This window comes from Myotis davidii, unplaced genomic scaffold, assembly GCF_000327345.1.
Source record: "Myotis davidii unplaced genomic scaffold, ASM32734v1 scaffold147, whole genome shotgun sequence".
Classification (NCBI taxonomy): domain Eukaryota; kingdom Metazoa; phylum Chordata; class Mammalia; order Chiroptera; family Vespertilionidae; genus Myotis; species Myotis davidii.
Genome location: NW_006383010.1, coordinates 2,604,592 through 2,619,200, shown reverse-complemented (window position 1 = coordinate 2,619,200; position 14,609 = coordinate 2,604,592). Strand labels below are relative to the sequence as shown.

The following is a 14,609-nucleotide window of genomic DNA, read 5'->3' as shown; positions in this document are numbered from 1 at the left end:
TGATGAGGAAATTTATCCGTAAAGAACTAATCTAACAAATTAAGTAATAACATAATAGAATTTGGAGTTGGAAGGAATCTTACTTTACATCTTGTCAAAGTCCCTTATGTTATGTATGAAGAGAGTTCGATCTAGAGAGAGAAGTGACTTGTTCAAGGTCAAAAATGTAATCATCTGTCATCTATCTATCATCTGGTTCCCTAGGCGATTCCAATGTTTAAACAGTGTTGGAAACCACTGATTTACATAGACAGAGATTATACATTAACAAAGTCTCAAATAGTTATTAGATAAACTATTCAAATCTGTTCATGCTTTGCATTTGAAGATTTCATATTTATTTTTCAAAGTAATTTACATTTTTAGCAGTTTAATCAGTATTTCACTGGCTTCATAAGCTAGAATCTATAATAGTAAAAGTGTAATGTGCTAATTAGACTGGACATCCGGACAACCTTCTGGACAAAGCTGGGGCTGCAAGGGAAGCCCGGGTCCCAGATACCAGAGGGAAGCCGGTGCTGGCAGCCGGGGGAAGGAAGGCCTACTCTTGCACAAATTTCGTGCATCGGACCTCTAGTGGAATATAAATTAGTATTTCTTCACTTTGGTTAAACATTAGATAATTTATTTTAGGAACTTTCACAAATCTTAATGTCCAGATTATACCCAAACCAGTTAATTCAGAATCTTTAGGAATGAGACTTGGGTATTTTTTTTTAACAGCTCCCTAGGTGATTAAAATGTAAAGTCAAATTTGAGAACCACAAATCTAAATAAATATTTGTTGATTTGATATTCTTTAAATGGTTTCAGTCAAGCACAATCTCACTCAAAGGCTTTCTTTTTCAGGATATTATTGATAGACTTATAATTTTGAATTCTGAAGCTAAGATCCGTTCTTTATTCAACTATGAACAATCACACATCTTTGGCCTAAGGTAAGGTGCTAAATTTTACTTGAGAAATATTTCAGTGTTGCAAAAGCATGCAAAAAATATGTTCTATATACTTTCAAAACTATTTAAAATAAACTACTTTAAAACATACCCAAAGGTAATTTATCTTCCTGTAATATTACACATGAAGTAGATTATAGCCATTAGGTTTTATATTAAGGCCATTGTCCACGTTTAGGTTCTATATTATTACAGTGTCTCCGGCTTTTGTTAGGTTTACTAGAGACATTTTGAAGACTATTCAGTTTACTCAGGAGTCAACTGGGGCTTTCTGGGTTGGTCTTAGACTGGACTCCTGCCATAATGTAGTCTTGAAAGAGGCTCAGAAAAACCCAATTTATCTTGAGGCCCACATTCTGCTCTTTTATGTTCATCATATTATTTAATTTCAGTGTCCCAACTTTTAAATCTTTCTGGTTAAGTGTATGTTTCTTAAGATGTTATTTAGCATGTTCAAATGGCTGCGGTGAGAGGGGGAGTAGAAGTGTTTGTTTGGACTATAGAGACGCATAAATTCTTACTCTGTTGATCATATTTAGACATATAACTTGCTTCCTTATCTACTAATTACTACCTTGAAAAGCAGCTGAATTAAAGAAATTTTCCTAGGTTTGTGATTTTTTTCTTCTTTCTACTAGCAAAATAAATTTTTTGGGCATGAGGGAGTGGGTCAGGGAGAATGCTCTATCTAATAAATAAAGCAATTTTCTAAAATGAGAATTCTCTGATAGTAGTATATGTTATAGACCTTGTACTGAAACATATATATTATAGATCTTGTTCTGAAACTTTTCATTAATAGCTGTGCTTCATTAAACCATTCATTAATAGTTCAAAGAAGATAGAAAAAAAGCTGCAGCTGTTATCATTCATTGGATCTTGTGCACTTTATCTCTAAATTAATTTCACATTAAATTTTAACTTTCTGTGTAGGACATCAGATATATCATATAGCAACCTGTGATGAGGAATATTAGGAAAAGTCCATTCAGTAGAACCTCCTTTTGCATAACAAGTACGTGCCTGAGTTTTGTAATGATAGAACATAGATTTTGGCTTCTTGTTATTGATATTATTGAATGAATTTCTTCCCTTTTCTGCATTTTTTTGATATAATAGTATTTTTATTATTCTTCTGGCAGAAACTCTAACAATAGGATATTAAGTCATGTACAAAGCAATCCAAGAAGTAAAATGCTCCTGGGAATAAAATACATTAATTTTCATAGTGTGCGCTTTCTCATAATATCCAAATGGAGTCAATCTATCCTACACTAGAAAGTTTGCCATTCCATTGTTGATACATATACTAGTAGTTGAGTCATGCATTATAGTATTAATGAGGACTGTGGAGTCAGACTGCCTGCTGGCATTATCTGGTTCAAGTGCCACAATCTCTGATTTGAAATTCTGAAGTTCAGAAGAAGTTTTAAGAAACTAAATTTTTTTATAATGTATTTTTCTATTTGCACCTAATCTTACCTAAAATGATGTAAAATTTTATAGTTTTTATTTAACCTGACAGATTTAAATATAAACATTTTTTCCAAAGAAATATTAATGTGCTTGATTATGAGGTATTGATCCAGAGTCCACATGTACTATATTTTGTTGCTGAATGCTAAAAATTCTAAATTCTTTGTCCTAAGGTTTAAAGATAAGAAATTATCGACCTTTACATCATGACTATGCAATTTTTAAATCACTTAGGGGTAAGGAGTTGGAAAGAGGGGGAGGAGAAAGATAAATAAATTATACTGTGTGTTGTATTTCAAAATCTAGCTTTGCAGTGATATAAAATGCCCATTTCCAGACTAGATTGGGAGGCGCCCTTTGCGTCTGAGGGAGAACAATGTCTATATCTTCCTGTTGATATCAGGGCCTCAGGCTCAACTGCAGAACTCTTGGCATCATGGCTCACTTAGGGCACGGTGGCCTCTCCTCCAGTCAGCAGTGACAGGGGACCTATCGAGGGCTCACAAACATGGTTGTGTGGGCTGCTGCACCTCATATCCTGACCAATTGATAATAGAACAATCTAGCCCAGGACTGTTCTTTTGCTTATAACTAGATTATGCTAGTTATGCTTGTTGGTGCATATTCAAAGATACATTGATGTCTGCTGGGAAGCATCAACAATTTATGCAGCTGTCTGTGGTGCTACAGTGATAAATTGGATGTTTGTAAATTATTTGGGGTTATACAATGAAACATCTTAGGAGCATTTTTGCAGTGCATAAGAAGCTCTTAATTAGTATATACTAGTTGGGTCAGCTTAAGTTAATATTAATGTTATATTCTTAATATTTATATATTATCTTTTAAGAGCAGTGAGCAATTTGAGTCTTAATTTTTAGCACAGAATCCTGCAACCTTGGCACATCCGGAAGATGCTCTAATGAATTGAGCTATCTAGCCAGGGATAAAGTTAGTTTATTTTTTTTTTTATTAATCCTCACTGGAGGGTATTTCTTCTATTGATTTTAGAGAGGGGGAAGGGAAAGGGTAAGGGGGGAGGTGAGAGAGAGAGAAACATTGATGTGAGAGAGCCACATCAATCGATTGTCTCTCACATGCACCCCAACTGGGATGGGGAACCTGCAGCCCAGGTACATGGCCTTGACCAGAGTCGATTTGGGACCCTTCATTTCTTGGGCCAATGCTCTAACCACTGACCAGTGCCTCCCAGGACAAAGTTAATCTATTTTTAACTGTATCCTGAGAAAGACACACACATACACACAAATACTTCTGAAATTTGCCTGTGTAACTGTTGATATCTTTACATAAATGTTGTTTAAATTATTTTCAATACAGTGGGGCCTTGACTATGAGTTTAACTCATTCTGAGACCGAGCTCATTAACTCAAATTACTCTGCCAACTCAATGCAAAAAATCCGTGGAGAGACAGCTGGTATCTCAAAAAACTCGTTAGTCGGGACACTCGTAAGTCAAGGCCCCACTGTACTTTATCTCTGTCCATAAAAGAACAAAAATGTACCATTAAAATTTTATCTAGTTTATCCATGAATTTGGATTGACCTTAGATAATTTTTTACTTTCTTTGGAATACTTCTTGATATAACCAGCTTGCTTTATGTGAGAAGTAAGGAGCAGAATCTTTTTTCATAACTTGGGGAAATTTGGTTTGGGACTAATAAAAATTGAACTTTATAATTTATTGCTTATAAGCCTCAGTAATATGTAAATTTTGAGACATTTTTTCTAGATTAGTGTATATGAAATAATCTGTTCACTTTGAAAACCTAGCCTTAATATTATGGTTAGGCTAAAGAAATAAAATTATCTTATAGTTACTTTTCTTTTCATGTTTACACTAGCTGCTAGCTTATACAAATATGCTGGTATAATTAATGAGTCATTAAGATCTGTTTATTATACAATTGCATAATTTAATGTTAAATGGCATTCATTAGTTGTTATCAGGAGTTACAAGAATCTTTATGCATAATCTAATACCAAAGTATGCATTCTTTTATTAGTATTCTGAATTTGTTCATTTGTTTAATACACATGTATACTTCTTTTGGGTATAGTGATATATCTTTCCCCATTACCTACCTTAGTATAACACTTAATTTTTAAATGAAATATTGAAAACGTAAATCTTGCATAAAATATAAACATACAGCTTAACAAGTTGCTGTAAAATAAATGTCCACTTAATCCCAACCAAGTAAATAAAGAGAGCTAGCACTATGCATTTGTTTGATCATGACTCCCTCCCTTGTCCCCAGTGATAGCCACAATTTTGACTTTTGTGGTATTTACATTATATTTTTTATTTACTTTATATTTTTACCACCTAGTTATGTATTCCTGAACAATATATTTTATTTTTGTTTTTTACTTTATATTATTGGTACCATTGACTATATATCCTGTCATATTTGACCTTTTCTCTGTTGCCTTATGTTTTCTAAGATTAATGTTGCATACATTTTAATGGATTTATTTTTATTGCTGTATAATATTTCATGGTATAAATATACTGTGTTTTGCTTATGTATTATGCTGTTAATGGACGTTTGGGTTATGTCTGGTTTTCCAGTTTTCAAAAATATCTTGGCTACTTTTAGTCCTTTTCTCTCTACATAAATTTTAGGAGCAGCTTCTCACACAAACTAGCCCACTGGGATTTTAATTATCGTTGGATTGAATTTATAGAACAATAGAGAATGAATTGACATCTTTATAATACTGAGCTTTCCAATCTGTAAACGTGGCAAATGTCTCCATTTAAATTGTGTTCTTTAATTACTGTCATTAAAATGTTCTTTTTTCCATAGAGGTCTTTGTCTTTTGTAGCTGTATGTTACATTCCTCAGTGTGTGGCAGCATCACCCAGTGGTTAAGAGCATGGATTCTGAAACCACATTGCCAGAGAGATGTTAGGCAAGATTCTGAACCTCTCCCTCCCTCTCCTTCCTCATATAGGAAATGGAGTGTAACTCTGCCTTTCCCACAGAGTTATTGTGAGACTAAATATGTTATATATCTCCCCAATTTAGAATATGGTAAGTACCTCAGATTTTGCATCTTTAAGAGATGCTCAGAACCCTCAAGCTTCTCCGCCAACTCTTGGAATAGGTGGCCCGTGTCCTTGAGAGCTACATTGTCGAGGTGGCAATAGAAGCCCAGAGGGAGGCAAGTGTAGGAGGCCTGCAGATGCAGGTTGGCCAGGTAGTTGACCGCAGCCTCTACCTCGGTGGAATAATTCTGATACATTTGGGAGCGCATGGTTGTTCAGCAATAAGGAGTTAAGGTGTGTTGGCTGGTCTAGGAGGTGGTTCTGAAGGTGGTGACTGGATAAGACGCTGGAGGGTGGTTGGAGGCTGGAAGAAGGGGCATCTCTGGGTCTGTTCTGGCCAAATACTGTTGAAGCAGGAGACAGATCCGGGACCACGGGGGACACTAGTTTCATTTATTTTATTATTCTCTCTTAAAGAGTTATTTTAAGTTATCAGTGGAGGAATTTTGTTGATCTCTATAAAAACCTTACATTTTTAAGTTATTACATAATGTGCATTTAAATTCATAACTGAATTGGAAAATAATGTATATCTTTATAATATTTAATATTCTCATCCTGGTAGGTGCTGTCTTTCTATTGAATTTTTTTCCACTCTCCAATGATGAATTGTAACTCCCTTCATATAGGTTCTGTGTATTTCTTATTATCTTTTATCTTTTTTGCTATTTTAATATATTTCTTCATGGTCATATTTTAATTAGTTATTACTGATAGAAATAAGTTATTTTTTTGTTACTGGTCACCCTACATAATTGTTGTTCATATATATAATTAGGGAAGGATCTGTTTCCAAACTTGCAGATTGTTGGAATTACTTCCTCATGGCTTTAGGACTAAGGGTCTCGTTTTCTTGCTGCCCAGTGGTAAGAAGTCCTTGTCGGTTGTCAGTCGAAGGCTGCCTCAACTCCTAGGAGCCACTTGTTGTCCTTGCCGTGTCGTTTTCTTAACACAGCTGCTTGCTTCTTCAGAGCCAGCAGAAGGTGTGATCACATCATCCTGTCACCTTAACATACTGTGACCAGAGGGAAGTCACAAGTCCTGCCTATACTCAGGAGAAGGGAACCTCACAAGGGCCTGAGTACCAGGAGTGTGGGGATTCCACCACAGAGCCATTCTTTTAATTAACAGGTCATCTACTGACAATACCTGGTGTTAAACCACTATGTTATCTAAATTTTTACTATCGCCTTTTTGTTTGTTTTAAACTGGTTTCTCTACCTCTGTCCCAGCCAGAGTGAACCTAGTAAAATCAAATCAGATCACCTCAATCCTATACTCATTTCATAGAATAAAGCCATACTCCACTGTTTCTTGTGCCATCAAAGAAAAGCTTCAGTGGCCTCACAGAGTCCCGGGTGATCTGGACCCCTAACATTACTTTGGCCTCACCTCCTCATACTTCTTTGTTATTTATTCCCCTTCAGCCACGTGGCCCCCCTTACTGTGCTTCACACCCGCCAGGTGTGCTCTCCCCTTAGGTCCTTTGCTCAGGCTGCTTGCTGTGCCTGGAACCCTTTTTCCCCACATCACTTCCGTTTGCTTCCTCATTCCCTTTAGGTCTTCACTGAAGTGTCACCTTGGTGAGGACTTTCCTAACCATCCTATTTAAAACTGCATGCAGCTATTCATCCACATACCCCCTTGTTGGAACTTTATATTCACGTTTCCAGCTTTTGTTTTAGCTTTAACTTTTTATTTTGTTCATTGTCTGTGCCCCTCCTCTAGTATTTTGCATTCCACACAGACTTGGATTTTTGTGCATGTGTGTTCAGTGATATACTTAAAACAGTGGTAGATACTTAGTAGGTATTTAGCCAATATTTCTTAAAATTAAGTAAATTTAATTTTATGTCATGGACAAAGTAGTTTCCAAATAAACAGTTTTATCATTCTGTAGTAATGAGTATCATTATCTCCTTTCAGAAAGCATGCCTTTCTATTTTTTCTTCTCCCATCTTCTTTGCATTGGCCTAAACTTTTAGAACACACTGTTAAATAATAATGGACGACTTTGCCTTCTACATGACCTTAGTGGGAATGCTTTTCCTGTTTATGCTTTTAGCTCTTGCCTTGAGATAGATTTGTTTTGTAAATCAAATGAAAGAAGTAACCTTTCTTTAATTTACTTAGCATTTTTTGGAGGACAGGGACCAGAGAGTGGATGTTGAATCTTAAATCAAGTAGCTTTTAAGCATCTGGTCAGATGACTATGTGGTTCTTTTATATTACATATTGATGCCATGAATTACATTAGGGAACGTTTTCATATTAGACTACCCTTTCCTTCCTGGAATGAACTGTACTTGGTCGCAGTATGCTATTCTTTAAATTTACTGCTGGATCAAATTTGCTAAGCTTTACATTATTCCCAATACTTGTAAGATCTTAAAAGTCTTACATCATTTGTTCAAGTTTCGATTTACTCCTTCTGTAATGAAGAAAATTCAACTCAGATATTTATTTGCTTTCTGAATTTCTCCCAGTTCATCTTGAATCATCTCATTGTCCTTCTAGATCAAACATGTCAAACTCATGGCCCGTGGGCCTTATGCCTCATTTATTTGGCCCGTGTTAGCCTTTGAGTTTGACATTCTTGTTCTAGAACAGTGATGGCAAACTTATGACACGCGTGTCAGAGGTGACACGCAAACTTATTTTTTTGGTTGATTTTTCTTTGTTACATGGCATTTAAATATATAAAATAAATATCAAAAATATAATTCTTTGTTTTACTTTGGTTGCAAATATCAAAAAATTTCTATATGTGACACAGCACCAGAGTTAAGTTAGGATTTTTCAAAATGCTGACATGCCGAGCTCAAAAGGTTCGCCATCACTGTCCTAGAGCCTACAGAAGCCTTCTTTCAAATCATAAACTAGAGGACATTGAGGGTCATTTTCATTATGTGTTCACTGAACTAGGAGCCTCAAGAAAAGATAAGGGCCCAGCTGGCATGGCTCAGTGGTTGAGTACCGTCCCATGAACCAGGAGGTCATGGTTTGATTCCCAGTATCAGGGCACATGCCTGGGTGGTGGGCTCAATCCCCGGTATGGGGCGTGCAGGAGGCAGCCAGTCAATGATTCTCTCATCACTGATGTTTCTATCCCTCTCTCACTCTCCATTCCTCTCTCTTAAATAAAGAAAAACACTTTTTTTTTTTTTTTTAAAAAAAGGAAAACAGAAAGGTCACTAGGTTTTCCCTAAACCTTCTTGTTGAAAAGAAGTTAGGGTGTTATGTTATCAGTTAGCTGACATTTTTCTATATACACAAGTTTTTTTTTTTATGTGTGTGTTTGTCCTTTTATGAGCTGTCCCCGCTGACCTTACCATGGAGGAAGTCAATTTTATTTATTAATAATTGGTCTCTATAGCCAATAGCCAGTAATTAATAATTGGTTTGTCTGTAACTACTGGTTCTGCCTTGTTCCTTCTACTGCTAAGAACTATAGTAGAACTGCGGATCTGCCTGCGGCTGTGCTGTATTTCCACTGGCTTAGGCTTTCCGTCTGAGCATCCTCCTGGGATTGGTTAGTTTCAGGTTCCGTTTTCTTGGCAAGAGTATTTCATGGATCTTCTTGTATGGCAATAGGAGCCATATGACTTCTGTTTACCCCTCTTTTATTTAATGTTAAGATAAAGCAGTGTATTTAGGTGTTCTCAGATTGATCTGAAAATTATAAAGTTAGCCATTGACAAAACAGTCCCGGGATTGGTAGCAAAATGATTCTGTTATTTCTTTTATAACTAATTGTGGGGAAAGGAGTGGTGGCAGTTTGCTGTTTTTATGAATTTGCTGATGTTCACTAATTAACTTTTAAATTAACTAGCAGTTGAGAAAAAAAACTTACTATATCTAGATTTAAATTTTTTTTAAAAACTTGAGTAGACGTTACCCATGGTTTTTAAATATTTTCATAAGAAAAACTTTTGAAGTCAATTGCTATTCAAATTAATTAAAATATATCTGAAATAACTATTTGATCTTTCTTAAAATTTGTAATTTTATGAGTAGATATTCAAGACACCAAGAAAGTCTAAATCTTTAGGATATATTTTATAAAATCTACTTTTTATTATTTCTTTTTACATAGGTTATTAAGTGTGGTATGCTGTAATCTAGACACCCTCCTTCTGTTAGAGGCTCAGTATCAAGTGTCTGAAATCTTACTAAATGCTCAAGAAGAAAATATCTCAGAGATCTCTGAGAGCCACAGGTAAAATAAAAGGAAATAAAGTCTGTTATGATATGATAATAACAACAGTTTTCTTTGCAGATGCTCTGTTTTGAGGGTGACTTTCTGTATAGTATGTTTAATGTTTCTGGACTATCTGAATTCAACAGATTTAAATAACAGTAATAAAGCAATTAAAGCATAAATGTCACATCACAGTTAGAAAGATTGGGATAGATATTCTTGGAGGTGGCTTGCAGAGTACGACTTTCTGAGTTTTTATTTAACTTAGTTTTTTTTTTGTATATTAGTTAAGTGCTAACTTTTTTGTTGTTGCAAATCTTTTATTTTTTTATTTTTATTTTCTAAATTTTTACATATTTCTCCTTTTCCCCCAATTCCCCCCCCCCCCCCTTCCCCAGCGATTCCCACCCCAGGCAAGCCCCCATCGCCCCAGTGTCTGTGTCCATTGGTTATGCTAATATGCATGCATACAAGTCCTTTGGTTGCTCTCTAACCCCCCACAAGTGCTAACTTTTTTAATGGCTTCATGAAGTTTTTCACTTTTAAATTCAGTTTGCATGTAGAAGATGACCCATTAAACAAGACATTTTATTTTGTGTCCCTTGTAGAGGAACTCTTTTCTCCATTCTCTTAGTTATGTTAGTTCATAGTCAATAAATTCTGATTATTGCAAAATGAGGTTATGACCATATCTTGATATTTTTTGTTGTTAATCCTCACCCAAGGATATTTTTCCATTGTTTTTAGAGAGTGGAAGGGAGGGGGGAGCGAAACATTGACGTGAGAGAGACACATTTATTGGTTGCCTCCTGCACACACCCTGACCAGAGCCAGGGATTGAGCCTGTAACCAAGGTACGTGCCCAAGGAATCGAACCTGGGACTCTCAGTCTGCGGCCTGACTCTCTATCCACTGAGCCAAACTGGCTAGAGCCTTGGTATATTTTTCTATTAATATATCACAGTTGGCATTACCTCAATTTGGCTGACATTTATTGGATGCACATTCAATAGTTGGCATTATTTTTGGGTCTATAATTTTCAAAAAAGTGTGTCTCCATCTTAGGTAGGTCTTAGAAAATTATAGAAGAGCAGGCACATTCCTGGGTACTCTAGTTGACACAGAAGGATAGTATTGACAGCTGCAGGAAGTGTGGAGGCTGACTAAAAGCAACATTCAGATTTTTAAGGCTCTGGGTCTAGAACTTAAGGAAACCTTGACTAAAAATGTGATGAAATCATTGTGAAAATAACATTTTAATCCCATTTCTTTAAATGCAGTAATATTTGTCAAAGAAATATTCTTTTATTAATCTCATTCCTTTCCTGATGTCAGTTATATCTCCCTCAATTCTTTGCTTTCTAGCAAAGACAGCTAGAAGATAAAGAGTGAGTTTAGCTTTCTTTAAGGGATACATTGATAATCTTAGCGATATATTCAAACAAGCACAATGGCCTACATACAAGGATACTTACTCTGGAATGGTCATAAAAGCATACAAAATTTTTTAATGTCCATTCATAGCAGGAAGTTTAAATGTTTGGGGTACATTTGGACAGTTGTATACTATGCAGATACTAGAACAGAGCAGCTATATATGTTTTGATAAAGAATTATCTCTAAGATAAAGTTAAGTGAGAAAGGAGAGGCACCAACATTGCATACAGTGGTATCATTTGAGTAAATATAAAGAAACCTTTGGATATATACATAAACACACATTTGTTTTTATACAGACCCTCCAAGAACAAAAAAGAAACATGTAAGAATTGTTAGCTTTGTAGAGTTTGGAGGAGAATCCGAGAGACTGGAAGAAAACATACTTCTCAGTGTATATCTTTTATAGTTTTTGAATTTGCATGTTTTAGCTACTTACTAGCTTTTATAAATAGAGAGAAACATTTTGGTGGATGCTTTTAAGAGTCAAAAATAACAATTCAATATCATTCCCCATAACCTGACAAAAATAGCTAAATGCATATAAAACTAAAAGAAAATCTATTGTCATCAATTTGGAGAAATATTCCAGACTTAGTTTATTTTGCTAGATAGAGCAAAACAAAGCAATACTTAGATCTCTAGTTTAAATATGGTAGTGTAAGTTAATATTTCCCCTTTCTCGTCTTAGAAGTAACCTCGAGGATTGAGTGAGAGTAGAGGGATAGCGTATCATCAAAATTTTTAGCCACAAATGAGTTTTGAAGGTCAGCCAAAAGCAGTCAAAATAGGGCAAACACTACTAAGGCAGCTGAAGAACTTGAGAAAGGATATCATGGCTGCCATTAATGTGGAAAACAGCAAACTACGATTCTCAGGGGGAAAAAAAGGAAAAAGAAAAAAGAAAGTGAATAGGGTGGGTCAAAAGTAGTTTTTCAGGTCATATGGAAAATAATACAGTAATAAATAGTAATACAAATAAAAGCTGTGTTTTGTGTACTCACAAGTACAAACCCACTTTGCCCATCTGTATTTCTAAGTAAAAACAACAGTCTGTTTTCCAGACTTTTCTATAGAATTTTATCTGCCCTTTTTCTTTACATTCTAGTGACTTGATTTTAAAACTAAATTATATTCCATTAGATAACAAAATTGCTATGTTGATTTTTCAGGGATTTTATAATCGATGGATTATCAGTAGAGAGAAATCATGTTCTTGTTAGAATAAACCTTATTGGTGGGCCAATGGAACGAATTTTGCCTCCGAGGATACTACAGAAGGTGAGTGGGTAAGAGGAAGGGCAGATGTTTTCCTGACATATTTTGAAGCAACATAGCCAACTCAGATGGCACTAAACAGCAACTACCAAATGTCTACATCACAGAGTTGAACTCATTACTAGAAAAACTTTAGGATGAAAGCAAATACTTTAAAACAAAAGTACTATTTTTCATGGCAGGGTCAAGAGTACTAGTTTGTGTTGCTGAGTAGGGTATTATGTTATTTAAAAGTTGTCATCTTCCTTTTGTGTTTTTGTATTTTTTAGTTTTGATTTCTTTCCCTTTCATGACACTTAATTTTTGTTAGATGTCTATATTCTTTTGTATTTAATTGGCAGTTTTGTGTACCTCTCTATCAATAATAATAGTTTGGTTTTCTCTAAGTTTTTTTAAAATTTTTATTTATTTGAGAGAGGGAGGGGAAGAAAGGGAGGAAAAGAAGGAGGGAAGGAGGAAGGGATCAATTTTTGTTGTTCCACTTATTTATGAAATAATTGGTTGATTATTATATGTGCCCTGAACAGAAATTGAATTTACAACCTTGGCATATTGGGATGACACTAACCATCTGAGCTATCTGGCTAGGGCAAGGGTTGGATTTTTTATTATTACTGTTATTAAGTACATTTTACTTTGACTCTCACTCTGGGACACATGAGGTAGGAACAATTGACAGTACAAAAGAAACAGTTTTTTGAGCAATATAGGAAATGCAGGTTTCTTTTGAAGACCGTAATTTTCCTTTCATGACAGAAATACTAAAGCCATCATTCTCAGTCCTACTTGCTAGAACAAGTTACCATATATTTGTCTTTATTGCTTATTTAATGTTGTTTCTAAGATATTTCATTTTAGTCATTATTCATTAGAGCATTGAATTATAATGTCAAATAGCTTTTGACTAGTTGGACCACAACTCTAAAATTTTTATGAAACAAAGCCAATTTCTATGAATAATATTTCAGAAGGCCTTAAAATTCAATGCTATCTTAAACTGTTTTTGAAAGTGATCTGTCTTGCTTCATTTTAGGGTGATGATCCATATCCTTGGCCAATGTTTTCATCATACCCTTTACCAAACTGCTATCTGTCAGAAGGTATAAGAAATACTGATCAAACACAAGGTAAAATATTTGCTATCAAATGCCATGTTATTTTAGTGCTTTTGTTACAATTTCAAAAAAGAAAATATTGGAAAAGGAGATTAAAATTATTTTCATTCTGTTTGTGAATGTGGATATAGATACCTATTTCTTTGTACATTTTCACTTTTTCAAGTTTCTTGTGAAATTAACATTAATATGATGCCAAATAATTTTTATCAGAACATTTTTTTGGTTTAAAAAAGTAACTAATGATTTTTTATTAATTTATTCTATTTATATAGAACTTTATTCAACAGAGTAATATTTTTAGTATATGTGTGCTCAAGACTTGAAATATAAGTATATAAATTGTATAAATGTAATAAAATAAAAATTCAGATAACCACTTTAGAGTAGTTCATGAAATTTTAGAGACTATATTCAAGTAATCAGGTAATTGGATGGTAATATAGTGTGATGGGAGTTAAATAGACAATAAGAAAATTATGTTTAAGCAAGGAATAAAGTATAAATGTGTTTTCTGGTTTATAGAAGATAATTTTTGACAGAAAAAAATGACAGGTTAGAAGGAGCAAATTCAAAGAACTAGGAGTAGGTCAAGGATGAGATTTGTAATGTGAGGGTAAGAGTCACCAGAGATAAGACGAGACAGGGAAGCTAAGCTCAGGCATGAGGCCAGTGTAGCCCAAGTTCAGGTGCTTAGACTTTTTCATAAGAACAGTGAAAATTCAGACAGTTTTTAGACTAGAGAATTATAAGGAAAAATATAAACATATACAAACAAACTGTTCATTAATTTGAGAAGTTTAAGCTTAAATCAACATGAATTCCTTTATAATACCATCAAACTTACATTGGAAAGAAATAATATAAGATTGATTTCACATAGGTTCGATTCTATGGAGTGATTGTTGAAAAATAGGATTTTTTCATTTATTTGCTTTAAAAGAATCAATAGAAGCCATCAATCAGTATACATTATTTTTATTTCTACCCAGTGTTTGAGATATACATTATATATTTCACAATTGCATAGAAACAAAAATTCTATTTTTTTCTATTTACAGAGGTTAGG

At 34.5% G+C, this 14,609-nt stretch overlaps 1 protein-coding gene across 1 annotated transcript in view; it reads left to right on the top strand.

The window, feature by feature from the left end:
- Positions 1-14,609, top strand: part of TBC1D32 (TBC1 domain family member 32) — a 114,283-nt gene that overhangs the window by 58,123 nt on the left and 41,551 nt on the right. Inside the window, exons 22-25 of the mRNA XM_006778431.2 lie at positions 850-938; positions 9,606-9,728; positions 12,320-12,428; positions 13,459-13,552. Of these exons, the coding sequence (XP_006778494.1) occupies positions 850-938; positions 9,606-9,728; positions 12,320-12,428; positions 13,459-13,552 (415 nt within the window). The remainder of the gene's footprint in view (positions 1-849; positions 939-9,605; positions 9,729-12,319; positions 12,429-13,458; positions 13,553-14,609) is intronic.